The following is a 24,232-nucleotide window of genomic DNA, read 5'->3' as shown; positions in this document are numbered from 1 at the left end:
CGTTCGAAAATGACATGCGACTACCCATCCTTTTTTGCAGTGTTCTAAAATCATAAGTGCCCTCCCACCTTTATTGCCGGTCGTGAAATATACATAATTTGTGGTTTCCTTTCTTCTAGTCATGTCCCATTTGCTCAATCTCAAATCCTCGATCATTGTTGGTTCGCGGCTCCTTCGCCTCGCCATGATTGAATGAGCATGTGAATCTCAACAGATGATGTCCTTGACAGACGGTCACTTCGTCACCAGTATAGACCCTGCCGTAGAGCTGCTTACCCTTTGAATCTTTGGCGTTCAGCTTGACATCGTTGATGAAAATGCCGTTGCTACTGTCCGTGGCAATCAGGCAATGCAGGTCTGCCAGCTTCGTCCAGTCTCCGCCAGTTCTCGCCACTTTGTCGATGCCCTTGGCATGGAAATAAATCATGATGCCGCGCTTGGGCACGCGAGTGTCCAATGGGTCTGGGAAGACGGCGGTGTTCAACGGACTTCGGCCCCATGTCGTGATACGGGTCGCAAGGTCAAGTGTCAGAGCACAGAACGAGTCAGGGGTTGTTGTCAGACGACCGAGGCGAGGTGCGGGCCGGATGAATTCGGGCTGTGTTTGCGCAACTGTATGCGGTGGTCGATCATATTCAAAGTCGATTCCAGAGTTGGCTGTCGTTGGTGGTAGTGAATGGAAACTTGCTCCGGGTAAAGGGTTGTGACCTGTAAAGTCATGGCCGCTGACGGAAGATGCATATTCAAGGGAATGTGTGCTGGGGTCTGCAGGGTCGTAGAAAGACGATGCAGAAAGCGGAAGACTTATTTGTCGATTGAAGGAAATCTTTCTCTCAACTGGTTGAGCTGGGCGAGGCGTCTCTTCCATACTTCCACCAGTCTGACCTACAGACGCCTGAGGTGGGTCATTTGGCGTGGTAGGAGTGGTTGGTTCGCTCTCGTCAGCCGTCGTCGAGAACGCTGACTGCGAGGAATCCATGTTAAGGTCCCGCATGTCTGATTCGGCTCCCACGAGACTTGCAAAGTCGTGAGAAGCATTCAAGTCGCTCTCGAACGGAGCCCTCCTCCTACCGTTTTCCAGTTGGTCGTCTGGCTGGTGACTGGCGGCAGACGTGAACAGCTCATTCTGTGCGATCTGGGCTTTTGATTGGTCTATACTCGGCTGTCCTGGCGGCGATGCGAACATAGGTCTCTGAAGCTGAGTGCCAAACACGCCTGAACTCTTGACCAACGAAGGCTGGACCTCGCCGAAGAGGCGTGGGACTTGTGAATTTGCTGAGAGCTCCTGGACGGCAGGTTCCTCGACAGCGTTTGCTGGATGCAAGAGGTGGGCTGGCTGTTGTGAAGGTGCAAATGCCTGAGAAGCTATTTGTCCACTTTTGAAACGTTTCGACTGTCGAGGGTCCAGGATGTCTGAGTCGCCAGAATCAACGCCAACGCCCTTTGTCGTGTTCCACCTCCCATGAATGCTTAATTGAGACAAATCATGGGCCGCGCCTCCTTCTGCATCCTCCTCTTCGATTGTCAAGAGACCTGATGGAGGCTCTTCCTGGATCTGGCTCGCTTCTCCGCCAAGCCACGGGTATGAGAGACACTGCAATGCAGAAGGTCGGATAGCAGGATCGGTGTTGAGCATGTCCTCTAACAAATCGATGGCGTCGTCCGAGATATGGTGTTTTACGAGAACGGTCGTGTCCAGACTAGTGCTGACAATTCGTTCAAACATGGCTTTGCCAGTGTTGTCTGCAATGCCTTCGAAAGGCGGTTTTGTACTCATAGCATACCACAACACTCCGCCGAACGACCATATGTCGACGCATGAACTGTATGAGTGATATTTGCCTCGTTGTTGAGAAGCGCCTTTGCGGTCGCGCTTCCGTCCTTTGACGTTGAAATGCGCATCGTAATGAGGGAAGACTTCTGGAGCGCAGTACAGTAACGTGCCACAGAAGGTCTTGAGGAAAGTCTCGTTATCGGAAATGACCTTCGAAAGTCCAAAGTCAGAGAGCTTGACTGTGAAGGATTGAGGATTGGTGTCCGCGATGAGGATGTTGTCTGGCTTGATGTCTCGATGGGTGATCATGTTGCGATGTAGGTAGGCAAGTGCATCGAAAACTTGAATCGCCATCGGTTTGGCAAGAGCTTCGGGCAGGGGACCATTTGTTCCAAGCCACTGTTGTAGGTCGCCAAATGGTACAAGCTCCATGATGATGTACAAATGGTTCTTGACATCGTGGCAATCAATGTACTGTACGACGTGTGGATGATTGATTCCCTTCATGATACGCAGCTCGTTGTCGAGTTTCTTGTCGATGACACCGTTTTTCATGAACCTCCTCTTTTCTAGCTCTTTCGCTGCAAACATTTGGCCGTTGCTTTTGCTATTTAAGCGATACACAGTAGCAAAGGCGCCCTTTCCGAGATGGCCAGTGACGTTGTATTTTTCACCGCCGCTCCAGTGCATACCGAAAGGGTTGCCTTGCAGCAGCATAGGCTTCACGGTGGGCGGGACCGTTGGTTGGGTTTTCGCACCAGGTCTTGCGGCCTGAGTCTGACCGTTTTGTGCTTGTTTTGTCTTTGCGAGATTGACGTGATGCAGGTAGGTGGCGAATCTTCTGCCATATTCTTCATAGTGATTGTCTCGTGATGGGCTGCGGAAGATGAACTTCAAAGTCTCGTCTCTCTTAGTCGACAGAATCTGAATGACCGAGCCCGCCGTAAGCATCATGGTAGCGGAATTGTTATTTCCTCTACCTCTCAGGAGTTTGCCGTCGACGATTGTTCCGTTGGTGGACATGTCGTGAAGCATACAGACACCAGCGTCAGTCATGTAAATCCTAAAATGCATGTTACTGACTCTCTTGACAGTGTCGGTGTCAATGACAATGTCGCAAGCATTGGGGTTGCGACCGAAGACGAAGCCCATGGCAGGATTGTGGACTTTGGCAGACATGCGCAGAGCGAGGTCCAGAGGGTGTCTCTGATCCTCTGGAGGGGCGGGAAAAGTCTCCTCCTTCTCGAGATCTGCCATGCTCAGACCATCACTGTAAGTGCTGGCGGAGACATTCTGCAGTACGTGCTGAGGCGCTCTCAGAGCGGTATTGACAACGACCTGATAGGCGGCGAGCGAGCATGGATGGAGGATGCAGACGACATCGGCAACTTCGACCTCATCGAGTTCCGGTTCGTCTTGTTGAGTGGCCTGCTGAGTAGCTTGCTGGGTGGCCTGCTGAGTAGATTGTGTCTCTTGCTGGCCTGGTTGACGTTGCGTGGGCGTACGATCCCGGTGAGCAGCTCCTGCTGCCGCGACCATGGTGGTTGGTGGAGCGATATGTAAGAGTAAAGAGGGAGTGTGTCGAGTGATTAAAGAACCCCAGCCGTAGCCCACAGGCGGCCAGGGCCGGGGCTTGAGATGAGGGGACTCGAGAGAATGGCGACGAAGCGAACGACGCGCCTCTGTATCTGATTGTCCTGGCTCTTGATGATTTGTCTATTTGCTACGAGAGAGATGCTTTTGCAATGGGTGCGGTATGGTTCGAATGTCTCGGGTACTCCCCAGATTTTGCTGAAACTTGTCTGTCGCGGGCACCACAAGACTGCAGGCTAACAGACGATGAACGGCGACGACTCTAGCGACTGTGTAGTTCGAGACGGAATGGGTGTGAACAACGCTGGCTCAGTTGGTTGCGACAGAATGAACAGAGAGGTGTGGCAGTTGCACAGTCGCGAGTCGCGCATCGCGGTCAATCTGGACGCGAACGATCTACGGGCAACTGCCTCTTCGAGTCCTCGGCCAAGCGATGCTCCATAGCGGCTGCCTGCCGCCTGCTGCCAGTCTCGTTTGACATGTGTCCATCGACCGACTCCACCAACCCAACTTCTGTTCCCACGCGAACAGCCCGAGATTATACCTACCACATACTCGGGACTGCGGGACCCGTCATGGTTCCTGTCAAGGCCTGCCTCTCGTTCTCGTGCTGAACGAGCTTACTGGATCCGCAATCTCGACTAACTAAAGTGCTTACTTGGTAGATGTTAGAATGCGCAATTAATGCTCGAGCAACTTGAATCTCCATGGAGAGCCCTGTCGCTGTCACTTCCTGTTGCGTTTACTACTAAACCTGAAGCGATCGTGCATTGTGACAGCTCGTTTTCTCTCGAGACTCGGCAACGGAAGGAACTTCTCTGATCGTCCCTACTGCATATAGCTCACGCGCGCGTCACTATCTAAATCTGTTTTGAACATAACCCTTTTTCACTCCTCTGGCCGTCAACCAACTCAACATGGCCGAACTACTTCTCGTTCCGCCTCTGGCACCATCGTCTGAGGATCAGCACGTAGGCACACCAGGAACGACCATCGCTAGCTCACGATCCGACCTCATTCAACTCCCGCCGCCCAAACGTGTCAGACTAGATGAAGACGACGTTGACACTGCTGTTCAGAATGAGACTCCCACACCGTCTCTGTATGACAGCCCAGGAAACCCTGCGCGTCCGGAGACATTCTTCGATTGTTCGGCCGAAAGGAAGCTCGCTGGCTATCTCGGCTACATCTCTATGCCTGAACTTCACATCTGCGCAATCTCATGGCCCTTTCTACGCGCCACCGTCGCTATTCAGCCCATTCTCCACAAGCTCAACAGAGAACTGGCGCTCTCTCTGATCCGCGACGCTCAGCGCATTGGAGACTCGGCAGTAATCGACGGGCAATGGTCTCTGCTCACTTCTGATGGCAAGGGTCTGTCCAATGCCAGAAAGGCCGAGCATCTCGCTATTGTCTTGATCAACTTGAAATCCGATTTGGCCACCATGACCGCCGCTTCGGATAAGCAGAATCAGCTGCAACACCAACATGATTGCCATAAATTCAACGTGATATACCCCACCCACGCTTGCCCCTTGATCAGCTACCCTGTCAGACCTCCAATTCTATCCCTTTTGGAAGGAGAGGACTTCCTCGAACCTTACAATAGATGTTTTTTGCTTCTTCGCCACATGCGAAACATACTGAACACCAAGGTCTTTGATTCTCGATACAAGAACGATAACTTCAAGTCCGGTCACCCCGTCAAGGATGAATTCAAGCCGACGTGGATGCGTTCGGATGTTCCACCCATAGTTTCCACGGTGCCAAAGAGAGGAAACCATCTCACTGCCGCCAAGCGCGCAAGTCTCTCTATACCTGGTCAATCGGCTGCTTCTCTTAACTACTCGACTATATACAGCATCGAGACGAAACCTCGCCACCCCCTCACCGCCAGACCTACTTTGTCGAACGATACTACCAGCCCAGTCAAGTCAGCTGTCACCACCTCTCCGACTCCGAGATCTTTCGCCGTCGTCTGGGATCATGACTTGGAAACCGAGTGCACGAGATCAGAGATCAAGCACGCCATGAGTCGAGCTCAATGCAAAGACGTCGATCCTCCTTCCGAACTTCAGAAGCTAAGAAAGGATCCACGACAAATGACTGAGGAGCCATTGCTGTATGAACAGATCCGGGTCCAGTTCAGGTGTCATTTCCTGGGTCTCGACCTGAGCAAACTTCTGTTGCAGTATACAACCTCAGCATTCGGAGACAGCGTGACGGTCAAGCAGAACCTCCAAGATGAATCTTGGAGTGACACTCAGGCTGCTCTTTCGGATCCAGCCAATGATAGCTTCCTCTTCCGTGTTGGCTTCTTCGCCGTGGGATATCAGGGTGATGGCAGTAGAGTATAACATGTTTTCGTTAATCGAGGAACCGCTCGCGCGTCAGAGTTGAAGTCGCTCATGCTTGCAGTCTTTATAGTATAGTTATATTTGCTGCTCATCCAACTGCTAATCCATCACTGTGCCAAAAAAAAAAAAGTCTCGAGTTTCTCCATCGAGTCAAGACCAAGTCACTTGCCGAGAGTATGACCCTGCCTCAAAATCAAGATGCATGTTTCTACTTCTGCCGACTTTGTATCTGCACTCACCAACCTGGATGTGCTTCATGGGTGCAGTCTGACTATCTATACACTTCTCTATCCACATTGCATGGTGGAGACAGTGTCTGGTGCTGGCAGCGTAACAGTCTTCCGATTATCGCCGCACGTTGATCATAAGACTACGCAATAACACAAGATAATAAGTAACTAGAATGGCGAAAAATTTACAACAAGGAACACGTGCAAAGTGTATAAAGGGTTTGAAGTTCATGCGTTATGCTTATCAAGTAACTCCTGACCAGGTATACCAAATCCTTCTTGATCCATTTCAAAATCAACACAGTGGTATTATGCCCTCGCTCTGTCCCATTGAATCAGGTACTGTACGCCTCTGTTCCTTAAATCCGTTTCATGCGCATTCGCGTTCATCCATCCTTCCATAAATCACGTAAACACAATATCTCATCACGACTCAGATCTCCATCATCATCCACAACTCGCTCAAGCACCAACACCGACACCAGAGGCAATGCTGAACAACTTGGACTTCCTAAATCCCAGACCGCTCTTACCAGCTTCTCGTGCGCAGGCCGTGGCTCCCTCGCCCGTGCCCGGCAAGCCAACCTCAAATCTGCCGGCGTCCTTGCCCATGGAGTAACCAGCGGAAAAGCTGATGGCGCTGAACACGACCACCACGCCCACACTGACGACCCACGTAAAGAGTGTAGGGCTGACAGTCATGTCGTCGACACCATAGACAGCACCAGAGTTGCGGCGTTTCTTTATCTGTCTACTCTCCTTGGAAGAGCCACGACCAGAAGGTCCTTTCCGCTTAGCTTCAGATTTGGTGGAATGAACATCTGCAGAGGCAGAGGTCGACGTGGAAGTTCGTCTGATGGTTGGCTGGAAAGTCGGTTCGGTGACTGGAGCTAAAAGAGGTGAGTTGTGTTCGAGAACAGAGGCAGGCACCATTCGCAGCGTGTTCGTTTGAATCCTGTTTGAGGCTGGGGGAGCGGGGTCAGCTGGAGTGCGAGAGTTCGACTTGGGCAGTCCACGGGCAGCGGCAGCAAAAGATTGCAGAGTAGAGAGACTAGCACGGAGAGCAGCTTCGTGATCAGCGGCTGCATTGTGGTTCGGCGAGAGCATGTTGAAGGGCGAGTGTTGAACTCTGGCCTCTGCACGAGAAGGGTACGAGTGTCTGGCCGAGTGACGGCGCTCTGGCTGAGCAGGGAAGTATGAGCCTGGTACAGGTTGGCTGGCATGTCTGGCAGAATAACCCGAAGGATGAGAAAAGGCGTTCGGCTGAGGTGTGAAGACGTTATCGTTGTTGATAGGGTAGTTGACGGCTGTTCTGTTCTCGTCATCGTCCGAAGACTCGAGTACAACGCCTCTAGTATGTGTGGGAGAGATTGTGAGCCCTTCGGCTGATGATGTTATGACATGATCATCATCGCTTTCACTCTCTTCATATTCCTCTTGACTGCTAGCAGGACCGGCACTACCAGTGCGACTGGCGATGTTGAGGCGCGAGGGTCGACCGGGTCTTTGACGTCTTCGACGATATGAAGCGGGCATGTGGTGGACACGAAGGCCTGTGGTTACAATCTCGTCGGCGGCCGAGGAAAGCGACGACGATGAAGGCTGCGAGGAGATGTCGATCCACGAATCTAGTCGATGGGCGTCAGCGCTGCCTTGATGACCCTCGTTCATGCCAGCCATGAAGGAAGAGGTAAAAGCGTTTCAAGACAGACAAGCACAGCAAGCATACGCAAAGACAAGCGATAAGTACAAGAAGACCGACGAGTCACACGCTTGCCTCTTACCTTCTGACCGGGTCCGGCCGGCGTCTGTCGTCAGTCCATGACCTCTGCCTCCAGGGTTCAAGTGGTTTGACATGGTAGATGATGGCGCGTATGGGATTTGATGTCGCCGCGATCAGAGGCCTACGTGGTTTGCGAAGCCGGGCGATGATGGGCGGTAGTGTAGCACGAGGAGAAGGGTGGGTGGCTGGACCTGGACACGCTGGGGGAGGGAGAGATAGCCTAGGTAGTAGTAGTGCAGCCTGATGTTCCTAAGCAAACAGGCACCAACGAATCATGCGACAGAAAGCCCAGTCCGTCGAGGCCGAAGAGGACGATGGTGCAAGTCGAGGTTGGCAGGAGACGAACTGGGGTCGCTGTCGATGATGCGATCCGAGTCGGTGTGAATCGAGGGAACCCCACTCCGCGTCACGTAACGGTCTGATCAAGTGCCCACCCTTAACTTAAGCTTCACTCCCCTTTGTGTCTTGTTTCAACACCTGCTTCTCCAACACGTCTGCAGTCCAATAAAGGAGTAGCCTATACCGTGTCATGATTGTTCTGACCATCGTGGCTGCACCCGAGTCTTCACATGTGTCTCTGTCGCTACTTCGAGAGGCTGAAAATGCCCAACCACCTGCATGCTGGACATCACCTGCAGGACCCTGGATCATACACCCGCTATAGACACACTTCACATGTGACACTGGACGATCCGCTCATGTGAAGGGGGTATATCTTTTGATCATAACATGCTATGATACTACTACGGTATCGAATAAGCTACAACTCACCTACCTAGCGCCGTGATTGTACAGAGCAATCATGTCCTTCGCTGCCGTATAAATGACCGAATGATCATGCTATCCCAGGTATCCGTGAACGCCAAACTTTTTGTAATAATGGACATGAACCGATGAGGTGTTCAGCGAATCGCCTAGTCAAAGGACATGCGGTTGCCCTGGAAATCACCAAAGCCGCCACGGTTGGTAGATCCACCGCGACCGCCGCCACGACCTCCACGGCCGCCACGATCGCCGAATCCGCCACGACCGCCTCTGCCGCCGCCGCGACCGCCACGGTCGTTAAAGCCGCCTCTGCCGCCGCGACCACCGCCGCCACGGCCGCCGCCGAAGCCGCCACCGCCGCCGTTGTTGTCACGGGGAGCAGCAAAGTCCAAGCGGATGTTGCGGCCGTCGACGTCGGCGCCGTTCAGGCCCTCGAGAGCAGCCTTGGCCTCGTCGACCGAGCCGAACTCGACGTAACCGAAGCCCTTGGGGGCGCCGGTCTCGCGGTCGGTGGGCAGACGGATGCTGTTGATGCTGCCGAACTCGGAGAAGTAGCCGGTCAGGGAGTCGGTGGTGGTGTTGAAGGAAACGTTGCCGACGAAGAGGGTGGTAGAGGGAGCACCCTGCTGCTTGTCACCGAAGGTGTTGGCGCGGGCACCGACCTGGTTCTTGTCGTAGCTGCGGTTGCTGTTGTCTCTGGGAGTGCTGAAGTCGCACTTGAGGGTACGGCCGTCGAGGTCGGTACCGTGCTTGGCGTTGAGGGCCTCGGTGGCGGCATCGACGTCGGTGAACTCGACGTATGAGAAGCCCTTGGAGCGGCCGGAGTCGGCGTGGGTGATGACTCTGACGGAGACGGGAGAGAACTCCTCGAACTCCTTGGAGAGCCAGTCCTCGTCGACGTTCCATGAGAGACCACCGACGAAGAGAACCTTGCTGGGCTCACCGAACTGACCCTCAGCGGTGACCTTGACCTTCTTGGAGGAAGCGGCAGGGGCCTCCTCGGCCTTGCGCTTCTTGCTGGGCTCCTCGGTCTTCTTGACCTCCTCCTCAGAGTCGGAGTCAGAGTCGGACGAGTCGGAGTCGGAAGTGTCCTGAGATGAGATGTTAGTATATGTGATAGAAGTAGAATGGTGCGAGGCGTATGTACCTTAGCGGCAGCGGGCTTCTCATCGTCAGAGTCGGAGTCGGAAGAGTCGTCAGAGTCAGAGTCGGCCTTCTTTGCAGCGGGCTTGGCCTCAGCCTCGTCGTCGCTGCTGTCGGAGTCGGAGTCGGAAGACTCGGCCTCGACGGCCTTGGCGGCGGGCTTCTCGTCCTCGGAGTCGGAGCTGTCCGAGTCAGAAGAGTCAGAGGACTCCTCCTTCTTAGCAGCCTTCTTGGAGACGGGCTTGGCCTCGGCCTCGGACTCGGAGTCGGAAGAGGAGCTGTCAGAGTCCATCTCCTCGTCAGAGTCGCTGGAAGGCTCGGGGGTGGGCTCCTTCTTGCTCTTCTTGGACTTCTTGGTGGCCTCGACGACCTTCTTTGCGACGTCCTTGCTCTTCTTGGGGTCCTCGGCCTTGCTGACGCGGCCAGACTTGACCTTGGTGGCCTCGACCTTGGGGGCGGCGGCCTTCTTGGTGCTCTTGTCCTTTGCCATTGTGATGTGTTGGTATTCTGGAGGTCGAGGTCAGTAAGGTTCGGAACCTTTGGTGAGGTGGCAGGCAAGGCGGTTCGCGTGTGGTGGCGTGCATGGTCGATCGGTCAAGCTGTCGCAGATTGCAACAGCGACAGCAGATACGACACGCATGAATGGTGTGTGCGACCAGTGATGGTCGCAGTGTGCGGCAAAGCCCTCAGTAACCCATGATCACACGAGGTGATGGAAGCCAACAAGCCCTCAAGCCCACTGCTCTCGCACGCATGTCAAGGCACTGTGTTCCCACAAGAAGCCATGAGTCTGCGCGCAAGATGGTCTGATGAAAAGCCGTTCTGATTGTGCATGTGCCCACTACCCACGTCAAAGAGATGGCAACATCTCAGTCTGCTTCACGCAAAACCACTAACGCAAAGAGAAGACTTGAACCCACTGATGAGAGGAGCGACGAACCCACTAGTTGTGATAAAAAGTCGAATAGAGAAAGTTGAGATGGAGTGATGGAGGATGCAAAAGAGAACTCTTCAAGAGTAGGACGTGCTAGTTATACCGCAGCGAGCGTCTGGCGCTAGACTTTCTGCCAATTTTTTGCAACTTTTTTATCGCGCACGGCTTCGAACGCCCCCGGCCCGCCTCACCGCCCGCACATCAGCCAAGGGTTCTGTCCCGCACCCGACAGGTCTCGGAGTTGCCAGCGTGGACAGGAGATGGTTTGCTAAAGGTAAACATGGCTCCTACATCACATCGCCCCCGTAAGAAGAGAAGAGATGACCAGGTTTCTGGTCCTCGCAGCAATGCCTTGATCATCACAGACTCAGACACCAAAGAACAGAAGCCAGCGTTCCCCTTAGTATCTTTCTTACTGCCCGCAAAGGGGACCGTGTCACAATGGGTGATGCTGCCACTTATCCTTATGGCGGTAGGACTTTTCAGATGGGCTACTGGCTTCTGGGGCTATTCAGGTGAGTTCTGAACCCGGGGAAATCTCCCAGTTTCAAAAACTGATCATCGGCCACTCAGGTCTTGACAAACCCCCTATGCATGGCGACTTCGAGGCACAGCGTCACTGGATGGAACTGACCAACCATCTACCTGTCTCACACTGGTACTTCCACGACCTACAATGGTGGGGCTTGGACTATCCACCATTGACAGCGTACCATAGCTGGGTGCTTGGTAAAGTGTGAGTAGTGTATATTGCTCTCCTATCTATCCACTTGTTGACTCAACCAGCGGCGACTTCATAAACCCATCATGGTTTGCTCTGAACGGCTCTCGAGGACTTGACGATCCTGATTTGAAAATATTCATGCGTGCCACAGTCATTGTCTCAGAGTATCTCATACTGGTGCCGGCAGCAGTCATCTTCATCCGTCACATGGGCAAGATTTGCGGAATCACCACATGGGAGTCTTCAGTCGCTCTCACTGCTGTGCTCATGCAGCCAGCAACTATGCTCATCGATCACGGACATTTCCAATACAACACGGTTATGCTTGGCTTGATGCTTGCATCCATGTCAAGTATGCTTGCGGGTCGCCATCTGTGGAGTTGCGTATACTTCGTTGCTGCACTTGGCTTCAAGCAGATGGCACTATTTTATGCCCCAGCTGTGTTTGCTTACCTACTCGGCATCTGTGTATTCCCCCGGATCAACATTGGCAGGCTGCTGAGCATAGCTGTTGTCACCATTGCCTCGTTCGCAGCTCTCTTTCTGCCCTTCCTGCTTGGTGTGGCCTATGACTCGTGGAAGGGAGTGTTCTTGCCATTTGATGCTCAAACTCCTCCGCTACTCGAAAGCCTCCCGGTGCAGATGTCCCCCAAGGCATGGTACTACCCACTCGTCTTCCAGCTCGCACAATCTATCCACCGTATCTTCCCCTTCGCTCGGGGACTCTTCGAGGATAAGGTGGCAAACATCTGGTGTGCTGTGCATGCATCTGGAGTGCACAAGCTTCACCGGTACGACTCCAGTCTGCTATCTCGAGCAGCTCTTGCGCTCACCAGTTTGTCGATCCTACCGCCATGTATGGTCATCTTCTTCAAGCCGAAGAAGGAGCTTGTACCATGGGCGTTGGCAACTACAGCGTGGGGGTTCTTCCTTTGCAGCTACCAAGTGCACGAGAAGAACGTCTTGCTGCCTTTGCTGCCAATGACTATGCTCATGGCTGGACACGGTGGGCTAAGACCTGATTTGCGAGCATGGATTGGATTCGCCAACACATTGGCTTGCTGGACCATGTTCCCCCTGCTCAAGAGGGATGAACTCAGGATTCCCTATTTCGTTCTGACGCTTCTTTGGGCTTACCTCATGGGGCTTCCGCCAACAACACTTTCGGCCTACATCGGAGAGCAAGGTGTCTGGTTATCGTTCCCCGTCAAGGCAGTGCATATTCTCTTCTATGTAGCAATGATGGGATGGCACGTTGCCGAGGCATTCGTGCAGGCACCTGCCAACATGCCTGATCTGTGGGTTGTTGGCAACGTCTGTGTAGGTGCTGCAGGATTCGGCTTGTGCTATCTCTGGTGTCTATGGCACCTTGTAGCAGAAAGTGGGTTCCTGGAATTCAGCAAGACAACAGACGACAAACATAAGACGTTGTGATTGGTGGCCAAAAGGGACCGAGAGAAGTGGTGTTATTGTACACTAGTTTTACATGGATTCAAAAGTCTGAGGTTGAAGCCATTTTCCCATAACGCCGGTCGCAATGCTGAAAAGAAGGAGACGAATGTGGAGAGTTTATGGCAGGCTGAAGCCGTAGCCCTGCATGCATGTCTTGTACTTTTGGATCATGTTCTGGCAGTCGGCCTGGGGATCGGCGGCGTTGGAGAAGAGCATGCATTCGTCGCGGGCAGCCTTTTCATCCTTGCAGACACAGCATGGCTGTGGTGAATGGTCAGATGGTGTTGTTCGAAATTGTTGTGGCGTGTATGTACCTTTGCCTTTGCAGCGGCTTCGCCCTTGGGCTTGAGGTCGGCAGCGAGGTTGTTGGTAGTTGTGGTGGTGGACGATGCTGGGACTATATCAGAAACTGGCAGGCGTGAGTCGCGTAACATGAAGGAACGTACGCAGAGACATGTTGACGAGATTCGAGTTGAAGAAGGAGCAGAGAGTGGTTTGCGACTGGAGTGGAATGGTCAAATCACGAACCATGAGGCAATTCGTCAGCATGAGATGGGCAAAGCAAAGCGAGTCATTGCTTGGCGATGCTTCTGGAAGGAAGGTCGAGCCTCGACTGGCGACATGAAACATCAATTTCTCTCTGTCAACACCCTGTCTGCTTGACACCGCCCTCTCTCTGCACCTTTCCTCTGTTCGCTCTCTGTACATCTCCTCTGTTTGCCTCGCATTCACATTGCCATGGCACAAACATTTTCGCTCGAGGGCAGAGCCCTGAAACTCGACTCGGCTGCCGACATGGATAAACACATCGCCGACCTCAAGACCAACAACGACGTCGAGGAAGTCATTTTTGTGGGAAACACACTGGGTGTCGACGCTTGCAAGGCTCTGGCCAAAGTGCTCGAATCAAAGAAGAAGTTAAAGGTAACCATCATATCGGAATCCGCAACGGTCAAATCTGACGCTCTGCAGGTCGCCAACTTTGCCGACATCTTCACAGGACGCCTCTTGTCCGAGATTCCTGATGCTCTGACTCACCTGCTCACCTCGCTGCTCGTCCTGCCCCATCTCCACACTGTCAATCTCTCCGACAATGCCTTTGGCCTCAACACCGTTGCTCCCTTGCAGCCCTTCCTTTCGCAGCACGTGCCTCTGCAACACCTGATTTTGAACAACAACGGTCTCGGTCCTGCTGCCGGAACCCTCGTCGCCGAAGCTCTCACCACTCTCGCCGGAAAGAAAGAGCAAGCTCGCAAGGATGGTCAGACAGTGCCTGATCTTGAGACTGTCATCTGCGGTCGCAACAGACTGGAGAACGGCTCCATGAACGCATGGGTCCAAGCATACTCGGCCAACAACAAGATCAAGACTATCCGCATGGTTCAGAACGGCATCCGTCAAGAAGGCATTTCTGCCCTGTTGCAGAACGGTTTGAGCAAGTGCGACGCTCTCGAGGTCCTTGACCTGCAGGACAACACCTTTACCGCCATGGGTGGTCGCGCCCTTGCCGATGTCATTGCAAACTGGTCTGTCATCAAGGAGCTCGGTGTCGGCGACTGCCTGCTTAGCGCCCGTGGTGCTGTCATGCTCGCAGACGCCCTCAAGTCTGGCAAGAACAAGACTCTACAGACGCTTCGCCTCCAGTACAACGAGATTGATGTAAAGGGCGTCGAAGCTCTGTGCAAGGTTGGCCAGACCGACGCCCTGCCCGCCCTTCAGCGTGTTGAGCTGAACGGCAACAAATTCTCTGAGGAAGACACCAACGTCGAGGCTCTCAAGTCTCTGCTCGATGAGCGCAGAGAGGAAAACGCCCCAGACGCCGACGAAGATGACGAGACATGGGGAATCGACGAGCTCGACGACTTGGAAGAGGACAGTGACGACGAAGATGAGGGGGACCACGACGATGACGACGATGCTGAAGAAGAGCAAGTCCTTAAACAGGCCGATCGAGCCGAATCAGAGAACGTCGCCCAAGAGAAGGACAAGTCAGTTGATGAGCTCGCGGACCTCATGGGCAAGACGGAGCTCAAGTAACGGTTTTTCTTTCTCTACACATGCATTGGGTTTCTGGATTAGCGATTTCCTTTCTCCCTCATTCTCACTTCGACATTGGATCTGTCACCATTCCCCCATTCTCTTTCATCCAAAATACATGATACCACATGCAAGCACATTGCACTTCACTACATATCGATCTTTCTGCCCGCCTTTGTATGAGGTATGTTACCACATGTGATCACGGTTGAACATCCCGAATTTGTCCTTGAGTCGCTGTCTTCTTCACCCTGTCCCAGAGTTGAGCTGTGAAGAACACACTTTTGCTCTTCTAACTCTAATCACAAACACTGAAAACACAAGAAACCGTGCCCCACTGTTTTGCATCGCTCTCCTGCAATCAAGTCTGAGAAGCTTGCTAGCCATCACCGAAATCATCGAAGTCACCAACATCCAACTCTCGCATCGCTGCTGCACTCATCTACACTCCCAATCATACACACATACGAAGAAAACTCTCCAATCTTGCACACTTCCTCTTTCAACTGCTACTCACAGTTACACCACTAACTTTCGATCAGACCCGGTACATCCTTCTTCGATCTATAGATATGGTATGGCATTATTTCTTCTGATTAGGTGTATGTACATCCACCATTACAGGACATTGGTTTACAAGGACGGAGGTTGTGGTTGTGAGAGCAGGTGGAGTGATGGGAGGAAGTGATTAGGTGTTCGAATATTTGGCTGCTATCTGAGATATGAATCGAGAGCACCACATCTTCGCCTGTTGAGTCGTTTGTTGATCCGATCTACCGCCTCTTCGTGCTTCGTTTTAAAAAATCACAGCTCGAGGCATGATCATGCTGCAAGAAGCATCTATCCCAGCCAGATCAAAATGAACAACTCCGAGCTAATGCCAGAAGAGGTTTTTTTTTTTACAAATCGATCCAGGGAGTCAATGTCGATCTACATCAAGATTGGATATGACTTATAGCCATGTTGAATGTATCACGCGCCCTAGACTTCTCAGAAGAGTGCTTCAGCCACAAGAACGCAGAAGAAGAAAGAAGTCTTTATTTGTTCATAACTCAGACTCGAGGATATCTGACGGATCAAATGAAAAGTTGAGAGGTATGGTGAGCGTAGCATGATCTCAATAGGAAAGAGCAATATTCAAGTCTGGTGTGTATGATATCAGAGATGTACCATTCGAGAACAACACAAAGCTTCGGATGATTGTATTGTGGAAGTGGTGTTCGAACTGAACCTCTTGATCATGCTGTCCAGACAAGTCATCATTCTTGATCGATGTAGAGGCATAGTAGACTCTCTCTTCGGAAAACCTCTGGCAATTGACGCTATCAAAGTGCACAGTGTGCTTTATTGCTGAAGCAGTTCCATTGAGAGAAGGCGAGGGAGTCGCTCTCATTGGGCCATGCTACGATCTGTAAAGCATCGTGACTTTTGATAGCATGATACAGATCAGCCTCGAGCTTGGAGAGACTGCGAGAGCAGTTAGTCATGACTTCCATATTGGCGAGTCGTACCTTCCCGAGTCTTCGTGTAAGTAGATACCAGATTCGGATCAATCTGCTAGAAAGAAGCAAATTCGGCAGGAACGATTGAAGTGGCGCTTCACATGTATTAGGCAAGACCGAAGATTATACACTTTGTCATTGAAAGATTTGGAAGAAAAACTCAATGAGACGCTACTTTCGCTCTACTATACACACGGCTTCTTCGGCCATCTCGCAATTTTCCCCGTTATAAATTTTTAGTGAGAAATTTACGAGAAGCTGGAGGTGAAGCTCTTGATAACATCCTTAAGCTTGGCCTCGAGCTCCTTGCTGAGAGCACCCTCCTTGTCAATCTGGTCAAGGACGGACTTCTCGTTGGTGCGGAGGTGGTTAAGGAAGTCGGCCTCCCACTGGAGGATCTTGGCAACGGGAACGCTGTCGAGGTGACCGTTGATACCGGCGTAGATGAGAGGAACCATCTCGTTGACGGCCATGGGGCTGTACTGCTTCTGCTTGAGGAGCTCGGTAAGACGCTCACCACGGGACAGGGTCTGCTTGGTGGCGGCATCGAGATCGGAACCGAACTGGGCGAAGGCGGCGACCTCACGGTACTGGGCCAAGAAGAGCTTGAGCGAACCAGCGACTTGCTTCATGGCCTTGAGCTGAGCGGCGGAACCGACACGCGAGACGGAAAGACCGACGTTAATGGCGGGACGGATACCCTTGTAGAAGAGCTCAGCCTCCAAGAAGATTTGACCGTCAGTGATGGAAATGACGTTGGTGGGAATGTAAGCGGAGACATCACCACCCTGGGTCTCAATGATGGGCAGGGCAGTGAGCGAACCACCGCCAAGCTTGTCGTTCATCTTGGCAGCACGCTCGAGGAGACGAGAGTGGAGGTAGAAAACGTCACCGGGGTAAGCCTCACGACCGGGAGGACGACGGAGGAGCAGAGACATTTGACGGTAAGCAACAGCCTGTGAAAAGAATTAGCGAATGCTTTCTGAATGTCGAAAAGTTGTTCCATCCCTGCTTGGACAAGTCATCGTAGATGATGACGGCGTGCTTGCCGTTATCACGGAAGTACTCTCCCATGGCGGTACCGGCGAAGGGAGCAAGGTACTGAAGAGGACTTTGAGAAATTGTTAGCGGAGCAAAGCAGATGCTGAGGCTTTCAACTTACGCAGCCTCGGAGGCGGTGGCAGCAACGACGATGGAGTACTTCATGGCGTCGTTCTCCTCAAGGGTCTGGACGAGCTGTGCGACGGTGGAACGCTTCTGACCGACAGCAACGTAGACACAGTAAAGCTTCTTGGACTCGTCGGAAGAGGTGTTGTTCCAACGCTTCTGGTTGAGCATGGCGTCGAGAGCGACGGCAGTCTTACCGGTCTGACGATCACCAATGATCAACTCACGCTGACCACGGCCGATGGGAACCATGGCGTCGACGGACTTGAGACCAGTCTGTACGGGCTGCGAGACGGACTGACGGGGAAGAATACCGGGAGCCTTGAGCTGAGCACGGCGTCTCTCGGTGGTCTTGAGGGGACCCTTGCCATCGATGGGGTTACCCAGAGCATCGACGACACGGCCGAGAAGACCCATACCGACGGGAATGTCGACAATCTCTCCGGTACGCTTGACGGTCTCACCCTCCTTGACGAGACGGTCAGAACCGAAAAGAACGATACCGACCTGGCCGGCCTCGAGGTTCATGCACATGCCCTTGACACCGGAGGCGAACTCGACGAGCTCCTCGGCCTGGACGTTGGCCATACCGTGAACACGGGCGATACCATCACTGTTGGTTGTATGTCAGTTCCCGTGCGTCTTGAATGATGGTGTTGCGGCTGTCGAAGACGTACCCGACGGAAAGGACACGGCCGGTCTCGGCGAGACCAGACTCCTCCTGGACACCACGGATTCTCTGCTCGAGGATGGAAGAGACCTCAGTGGGGGAGGCCTTGTCGGCGTAGCCACGGATGGAGGCAGCGACGGGAGCGGCGGCGCGGGCCTGTATGTAGAAACATGTTAGTTGTGTGTTGCAAGACTTGGCAAAGGCGAGCAAGCTTCGACGTCGCCAGCGACAGCTCCAGCGCGCGACCAGCCAACACGGCGCGCAGACAGCACCCATTGGGCGTGGCGACAGGGCCAATGATGGTTGTAGGGCCCAAAGTTGGCCAGGGATAGCGCTTCCTTGGAGCTTGTAGTCGCAGGCGAGGTGTCGGCGAGTGGTTGGAGCTTGTTGAAACGTACAGCTGAAATTCTCGACGAAGCAGCGGCGACGGTGGCCACGCGGGCGCTCTGGCGAAGGGCGCTTCTGAACATGATGACAGAAATTTCTCAGAATCCCGATGGGTGTGACGGGTCCCAATGAAATGTAGGATGGAGTGGAGATAGAGGGTGATGAGAGGTCGGTTCTAGGAGGAGGGTGAGGTTGAACGAGATTTGCCGCAGCGAAGCACTCGGATTGGGTGGCCCGAGCGCCCCACTGGCCACTTGTTTTGGCAGCTTTTTGAATTTCGGAGCTCTGTGAGCCCTGCTTGTATCACGCATTTGTATCTCTCTCTGTTCCATTTGCAATGAATGGAAACAATCCGGCTTGCTGATTCCTTGTCTCTCCAGCTCGTCCAGCTTACAGTGCCGTTCAGCTCAGCTCAGTCCTTCACTGCCGAGTCACCGCATGTCAGCTGTTTTGACACCCAAGACAAAAGTTCCGACCGAGTCCGACCGATTCCGGGGGCCAGCGGCTCCTCTCCACGATTTGCATATCATCTCCATCATCACTCGATAAATTCTTCATGCCAAACAAATTGTCATTTTATAGCTGGCAGATTCAAACGCCTTATATGTCTTCGAACCAGTGCTCACTGGATTGCCAAATCACTCTTCATCGCTCCAATGCACGCTATCATCGTCGCTGAAATGGTCTAGCAAGTCATCTTCCGCTACCACTGAGGCCTCTTCCACTTTCGCTCTTTCCTCAGCTGCTTTCGATTCCCGTCGGATGTTGGCAGCATCGAGGTGATCCATGTTGTTCTTGATCCAGTCTTCCAGGAACCTAATGATCTCAAATCTGACTGCTCGTGATTGATCCGACCAAGAAGCTTCCTGTGCCAGTTTTGCGGCCAGCTCGTCTGCGCATAGGTAAGCATCTACGTCTCTACGCGACGTGCTGGCTCCAGCCCATAATAAACCTTTGACTGTGCCGATATTTCCGGCTGCCACAGCCAGGTGTAGCGGCGTCCTGAACAAACTGTCCGCAAGATCAATGGTAGCCCCTTTCTTGCAGAACATGTCGACCAAATCCCCGTTACCGTATATTGCAGCCCAGGCTAACATGCTCCTGCCACCATGCCATTCTCTTCGATCGATGTCTACTGTAGCGAACTCCTCTAGGAACGACAGAATGTCTCGTAGATAATTCTGTTTGGCTGCCAGCTCGAAGATGGAGATACGTTGTCGATTCGCCCATGGATCTGCACCGCTCTCGATAAGTAGATGAATGATAGGTACATCTCTCGAATTGATAGCCGTTGATAGAGCACAGTCGTGTAAAGACTCGGTACCAAATGGACAACCAAGTTCTTCGTACTGTTCTTCTTTTGGCGTATGTGTTTTTTTGTCGGAACCGTAGAAGCTCAAAAGTCTTCTGCTCGGCTTATAAAAACACCATTCATTGGCATCGGTCTCCTCACGACGAACCAACGTTCTACACCAATGCTCATTGCGGAACTTCGCTGCCAATATGAGCGGGCTGGGAATGGGGTTGTAGACGTTTGATTCCCATGTGTAGGTGTCATCAACGATTGGTTGCACGCTGCTTAGCTCTGTGGACTCCGGTGGCTTCGGCCTATGTGCTACAGGAAAGCCGAGCAAGAGGTCTACCATCTCGTCCTGTTGGTGGTATATTGCCAGGCTGACCAGATAATCATCAGGTAGTGTGTCGACCGTCGTAAATTTGGCGCTATCGTGCAGTAGCTCGACACCGTACTGATTTTGAGTAAGGATCATCATTTCCAATAGGCGACAGTAGTACAGTTCAGACAAGCGACCACCTGCTTCAAGAAGCACATCAACGATGCGTCTTCTCGACTCTTCCCGATCGCGAAGAACTTCTGGTATTGTAGGTTCGATGTCGCTGTCTGTGCTTCTTGAAGAATGACTAGACGTTCTCGAAAGATGAGGTTTGCGTGCCTGCACTGGTCGCAGCCATATGAACATGGCCTTCTCAAGCGCTTTCGATAATTCTGCTTGGTCTTTTGGAAGCTCGCGAATCAAGAGTTCTGTTGCTGCGAGATGACTTCTCTGGACGGTGAATACAAGTACTCCGGAGCCATGGGCACCCCTACGGATAAGCACTTCCATTATAGCTGTATCACCTGCACGAGCAGCAGCTACAAGTGCTGTTGATAGCTTCTCTTTCGTGTATCTGAAGATGCCTAGAAAGTGTTTCAGGACTTCGGCATGAGAGAACTTCGCAGCTCGAGCCAATGCGGCACCTGATTCATCTTCTGCTCCTTGTTCGATGAGTAGAAGGATTGATGGCATGTGGCCACCACCAGCTGCCGAGGTCAATGGATCGACGAGTTCCTCAGGCTCGAACGAATGGTTCTCCAAGAAGTATCCTAGTGGTTCGAACTGATGGTACTCGGCTGCGGTGGATAAAGCTTCGACCTTGTTTCCAGCACCCATGTCGATGAAATACTTGACGGACCGCATGTCGCCAGCAGCACATGCCGCAAGAAGTCCCGCGTCAACAGCTTTGTCGAATTCCTCGATTCTTGAACGGAACACTTTGAGAAGTTCGGCTGTCTCACTGCGGCCCCTTCTTGTCGTGCCGACCAGTATTGAAGCGAGATCCACTCGCCATTTCCTAGACATGCCCGAGGATACCAACAGGGCTTTGACGGGCTCGAGAAGAAGTTGCAACATGGGCTGATCTCCTTCAAAAGCAGCGATTCGGAGTGCTGCTGCGTTGACAGTCGCGCCATGGTCTAAGAGGAAGCGCACCAAAGGTACCGAACCAGTTTTAGTCGCATAATTTAAGGAGTAATCCAGTTGACCAGGAGGACCGATGATTTTGTTAACCTGAGCATTTTGCTTGTTGACCAGAAGTTTGACTTTCGGCAAGTCTGCCGCAATGCAAGCTTGATACAAGGCGTTGTCGAGTTGTGTGGAGTCCTCCATGGTCGCAAAGGACGTGATGGAGTATGTTGAGTGAAGAGAAACAGAGCCGGCACGACATGAGCGGTTGACATTAATTGCTTACTTAGTTACCTGTGTTGTGCAGACCCTGCTTGGGGGTTATCCTGTTCCTCGATCCTCCCTTGGTGTGCCGATTGGAGTCTGGCCAGATCCGCGGCAGCAGAACATTGCTACCCCAGTCTGCATGGATCGAGCAAACAAGCAAGTCTAGCCTGCCTACGGTACAACGGGTGTTGCACCACTGTCTCTCGATACGAGAATCGGATCTGATACTGTGCTGGTATGGCACAAACCGCACCTGTGTCTATGCCAATTCTATATGGTCTGCACTTGGCGAAGACAGTGGAGACACTGAAGATTGACAATGTTCACTTGTCGGCAGTTGGTCGGCGAGATTTTGGCTGCCCTGTGCGTTCCGTGCCCCAGAAGCATATTCGTACTCCCTTCGTCGAGCACAAGCAACTGAATCAATAATTACAATCTCATGCAGAATCGAGACACACCCCTGAACGTCTCACGAAACACCGATGTCCAGGAGAGAGATGCGGCCCCGATAGAGGAGCGAGAGACAATAAATTCAGAGGACAAGAACGAGAATATATTTTGTACAAAGGTTTTGGTATACAAGGCTGAAACGCCTACGCCCAATCGGTCTTTCCTTCCATGCATCAGCACAACTCACATAGTCATGTCTCGTGACCGCATCACTTCACTAGATAGAAGCTCAAGCATCGAGACCGCTCTCAATCTCGTCCAAGCCCTTTATCCTAAGCTCCTTGATTTTGAGTACAGTGAATCGGTGCTTGCTCTTGACCGTCTTGACTCTTCTCTGTCTACGCTTCGTCTTCTCCTTGATACGCATGGGCTCAGCTTCGGTGCCCATGACAGTAGCTCTGCACACAAATAGTCTGTCATCGACATAGATGTGTTTGCCTTTGGCAAGATGTGGCACGAAGTGACCTCCGTCAGGCATCTTTCTGCTCTCGGTGGTCAAGACGCTACCAGGTGTAGGATCGACAACCGAGATGGTGGATGCGGTTGGCGAACGAGGGTTGCCAGGCTGGGTGCCCGCCTTGAGGGTCAGGTCTCGCGAACCGAGTGCTGATGCGTGGGTCAGGCGCAGGATGTCGCCGGGTTGGACGCCATGCATGAGAAATGGTACGCGCAGAGTGTCGCCCTCGGTGAGAAGATATGGACGATCATAAATGTGTGCGGTGATGTAGTGAGGGCCCTGGGCGCGGAGTACGGGCAAAAGTTCGCGGACAGAATCGCTCAAGGCCGGAGGCGATTGAGAAGGTGTGGGTAGCTTGGGGGCGGATGCTGGAGCATGGCTGGCCGATACGGGAGTAGATGTAGGAGTTGTCGACGTGGGAGGAGAGTCGACTTTTGCGGCGGAGGAGTTGAGAAGGACTTCGGGAGTGTTTGATGGGTCTGTCGTGTGTGAAACGCTGCTCAGGTGTGCTGTGAATGGGAGCAGGAAGGTCGGCGGCAGAAGTCGTGAGTCCAGACAGCACGCCCGTTTGGCTGCGCGAGAGAGAAACATGTCGTGTGGGTTTGGCTGGTGTCCGATGGATTTGTGCAATTGACGCTCAGAAGTTTGTCGACAGCGGGTATGCCAAGGCCAGCCTGCAAATGGAAGCTGCGCTGCGCTGCGACTTTCGCAGGGACTTCGCCGCCTCTCGCTCGCGCCTTCCCCGCAAAGCACTTCTATCTTTTTTCCAACTCGCAATTCTTTACCACAACCCACGCCAAACCACGACACATAACCAACCGCCGCCATGCCTCAGAATGAGTATATGGAACGCTTTGCCAAGCAGCATGGCAAGCGTCTTGATCACGATGAGCGCAAACGCAAGAGACAGGCCAGAGAGGGCCACGCCGGCTCCGAGAAGGCGCAGAACTACCGCGGTCTGCGCGCGAAGCTGTACCAGGAGAAGCGCCGCAAGGAGAAGATCCAGATGAAGAAGCAGATCAGAGCCCACGAGGAGCGCAACGTCAAGTCCAGCGAAGCCGCAGAGCCTTCCAACACCCCTCTGCCCGCCTACTTGCTCGACCGCAGCAACGAGCAGAATGCAAAGGCTCTTTCTTCGGCCATCAAGAACAAGAGAGCCGAGAAGGCTGCCAAGTTCAGCGTGCCTCTGCCCAAGGTCAGAGGTATTGCCGAGGAGGAGATGTTCAAGGTCGTCAAGACCGGAAAGAAGACTGCAAAGAAGAGCTGGAAGAGAATGATCACCAAGCCCACTTTCGTCGGTCCCGACTTTACTCGTCGTCCCGTCAAATACGAGAGGTTTGTTCTTGCCCTCCTCAATTACTCTTGCGAAATCCGTACTTACACACTTTCAGATTCATTCGTCCCATGGGTCTCCGTTACAAGAAGGCAAACGTCACCCACCCCGAACTCGGTGTCACTGTCCAGCTCCCCATCATTTCCGTCAAGAAGAACCCTCAAAACCCCATGTACACCCAGCTCGGTGTCTTGACCAAGGGTACTATCATCGAGGTCAACGTCTCGGAACTTGGTCTGGTCACCGCTGGTGGAAAGGTCGTCTGGGGTCGTTGGGCCCAGGTTACCAACAACCCCGAGAACGACGGCTGCTTGAACGCTGTTTTGCTCGTTTAAGCGCCCGTCTTTTTGTTCTCAGGACGAACCTTTTTTTTTGTTTCTTTGTGCATGGCGCCGGTGTTGGCGGAGTTGTATCAACCTGACTGGGGGGAGAGTGGGAGGAATCTATTTGTGTCTTTGATCACTTC

At 52.8% G+C, this 24,232-nt stretch overlaps 11 protein-coding genes across 11 annotated transcripts; 4 read left to right on the top strand and 7 right to left on the bottom strand.

Moving 5' to 3' along the window:
* Positions 1-115: 115 nt before the first annotated feature.
* M436DRAFT_79460 (Pkinase-domain-containing protein) lies at positions 116-3,313 on the bottom strand (the record flags this gene model as incomplete). Its single annotated transcript, XM_013575066.1, has 1 exon — positions 116-3,313. One exon carries the CDS (start codon positions 3,311-3,313, stop codon positions 116-118), a length of 3,198 nt encoding a protein of 1,065 aa, XP_013430520.1.
* Positions 3,314-4,284: 971 nt separating this feature from the next.
* M436DRAFT_61471 (uncharacterized protein) lies at positions 4,285-5,724 on the top strand (the record flags this gene model as incomplete). The annotated part of the gene is made up of 1 exon (XM_013574875.1): positions 4,285-5,724. One exon carries the CDS (start codon positions 4,285-4,287, stop codon positions 5,722-5,724), a length of 1,440 nt encoding a protein of 479 aa, XP_013430329.1.
* Positions 5,725-6,416: 692 nt separating this feature from the next.
* M436DRAFT_79458 (uncharacterized protein) lies at positions 6,417-7,634 on the bottom strand (the record flags this gene model as incomplete). Its single annotated transcript, XM_013575065.1, has 1 exon — positions 6,417-7,634. One exon carries the CDS (start codon positions 7,632-7,634, stop codon positions 6,417-6,419), a length of 1,218 nt encoding a protein of 405 aa, XP_013430519.1.
* Positions 7,635-8,651: 1,017 nt separating this feature from the next.
* M436DRAFT_39232 (RNA-binding domain-containing protein) lies at positions 8,652-9,602 on the bottom strand (the record flags this gene model as incomplete). Its single annotated transcript, XM_013574517.1, has 2 exons — positions 8,652-9,125; positions 9,165-9,602. Coding segments are annotated over 2 exons (912 nt in total), but the record flags the coding sequence as incomplete, so codon positions are not given.
* Positions 9,603-10,859: 1,257 nt separating this feature from the next.
* Positions 10,860-12,737, top strand: M436DRAFT_39858 (ALG6, ALG8 glycosyltransferase; the record flags this gene model as incomplete). The annotated part of the gene is made up of 3 exons (XM_013574628.1): positions 10,860-11,094; positions 11,153-11,315; positions 11,366-12,737. The coding sequence occupies 3 exons, from the start codon at positions 10,860-10,862 to the stop codon at positions 12,735-12,737; spliced, it is 1,770 nt and encodes a 589-aa protein (XP_013430082.1).
* A 135-nt stretch (positions 12,738-12,872) lies between these two features.
* On the bottom strand, positions 12,873-13,211 carry M436DRAFT_79455 (uncharacterized protein; the record flags this gene model as incomplete). The annotated part of the gene is made up of 3 exons (XM_013575064.1): positions 12,873-13,016; positions 13,070-13,146; positions 13,202-13,211. The coding sequence occupies 3 exons, from the start codon at positions 13,209-13,211 to the stop codon at positions 12,873-12,875; spliced, it is 231 nt and encodes a 76-aa protein (XP_013430518.1).
* Positions 13,212-13,493: 282 nt separating this feature from the next.
* On the top strand, positions 13,494-14,792 carry M436DRAFT_79454 (RNI-like protein; the record flags this gene model as incomplete). The annotated part of the gene is made up of 2 exons (XM_013575063.1): positions 13,494-13,679; positions 13,728-14,792. The coding sequence occupies 2 exons, from the start codon at positions 13,494-13,496 to the stop codon at positions 14,790-14,792; spliced, it is 1,251 nt and encodes a 416-aa protein (XP_013430517.1).
* Positions 14,793-16,542: 1,750 nt separating this feature from the next.
* M436DRAFT_70570 (ATP synthase F1, alpha subunit) lies at positions 16,543-18,601 on the bottom strand (the record flags this gene model as incomplete). The annotated part of the gene is made up of 5 exons (XM_013574964.1): positions 16,543-17,250; positions 17,333-17,405; positions 17,457-18,074; positions 18,139-18,287; positions 18,530-18,601. The coding sequence occupies 5 exons, from the start codon at positions 18,599-18,601 to the stop codon at positions 16,543-16,545; spliced, it is 1,620 nt and encodes a 539-aa protein (XP_013430418.1).
* Positions 18,602-19,156: 555 nt separating this feature from the next.
* M436DRAFT_40088 (ankyrin) lies at positions 19,157-21,463 on the bottom strand (the record flags this gene model as incomplete). Its single annotated transcript, XM_013574672.1, has 1 exon — positions 19,157-21,463. The coding sequence occupies one exon, from the start codon at positions 21,461-21,463 to the stop codon at positions 19,157-19,159; it is 2,307 nt and encodes a 768-aa protein (XP_013430126.1).
* A 742-nt stretch (positions 21,464-22,205) lies between these two features.
* Positions 22,206-23,024, bottom strand: M436DRAFT_79451 (uncharacterized protein; the record flags this gene model as incomplete). Its single annotated transcript, XM_013575062.1, has 1 exon — positions 22,206-23,024. The coding sequence occupies one exon, from the start codon at positions 23,022-23,024 to the stop codon at positions 22,206-22,208; it is 819 nt and encodes a 272-aa protein (XP_013430516.1).
* A 235-nt stretch (positions 23,025-23,259) lies between these two features.
* Positions 23,260-24,101, top strand: M436DRAFT_40087 (TGF-beta-inducible nuclear protein-like protein 1; the record flags this gene model as incomplete). The annotated part of the gene is made up of 2 exons (XM_013574671.1): positions 23,260-23,768; positions 23,825-24,101. 2 exons carry the CDS (start codon positions 23,260-23,262, stop codon positions 24,099-24,101), a joined length of 786 nt encoding a protein of 261 aa, XP_013430125.1.
* Positions 24,102-24,232: the final 131 nt, after the last annotated feature.

Source organism: Aureobasidium namibiae (assembly GCF_000721765.1).
Source record: "Aureobasidium namibiae CBS 147.97 unplaced genomic scaffold scaffold_3, whole genome shotgun sequence".
Classification (NCBI taxonomy): Eukaryota; Fungi; Ascomycota; class Dothideomycetes; order Dothideales; family Saccotheciaceae; genus Aureobasidium; species Aureobasidium namibiae.
Note: the sequence above shows the minus strand (reverse complement) of the source record. Positions and strands in the feature narration are given on the sequence as shown.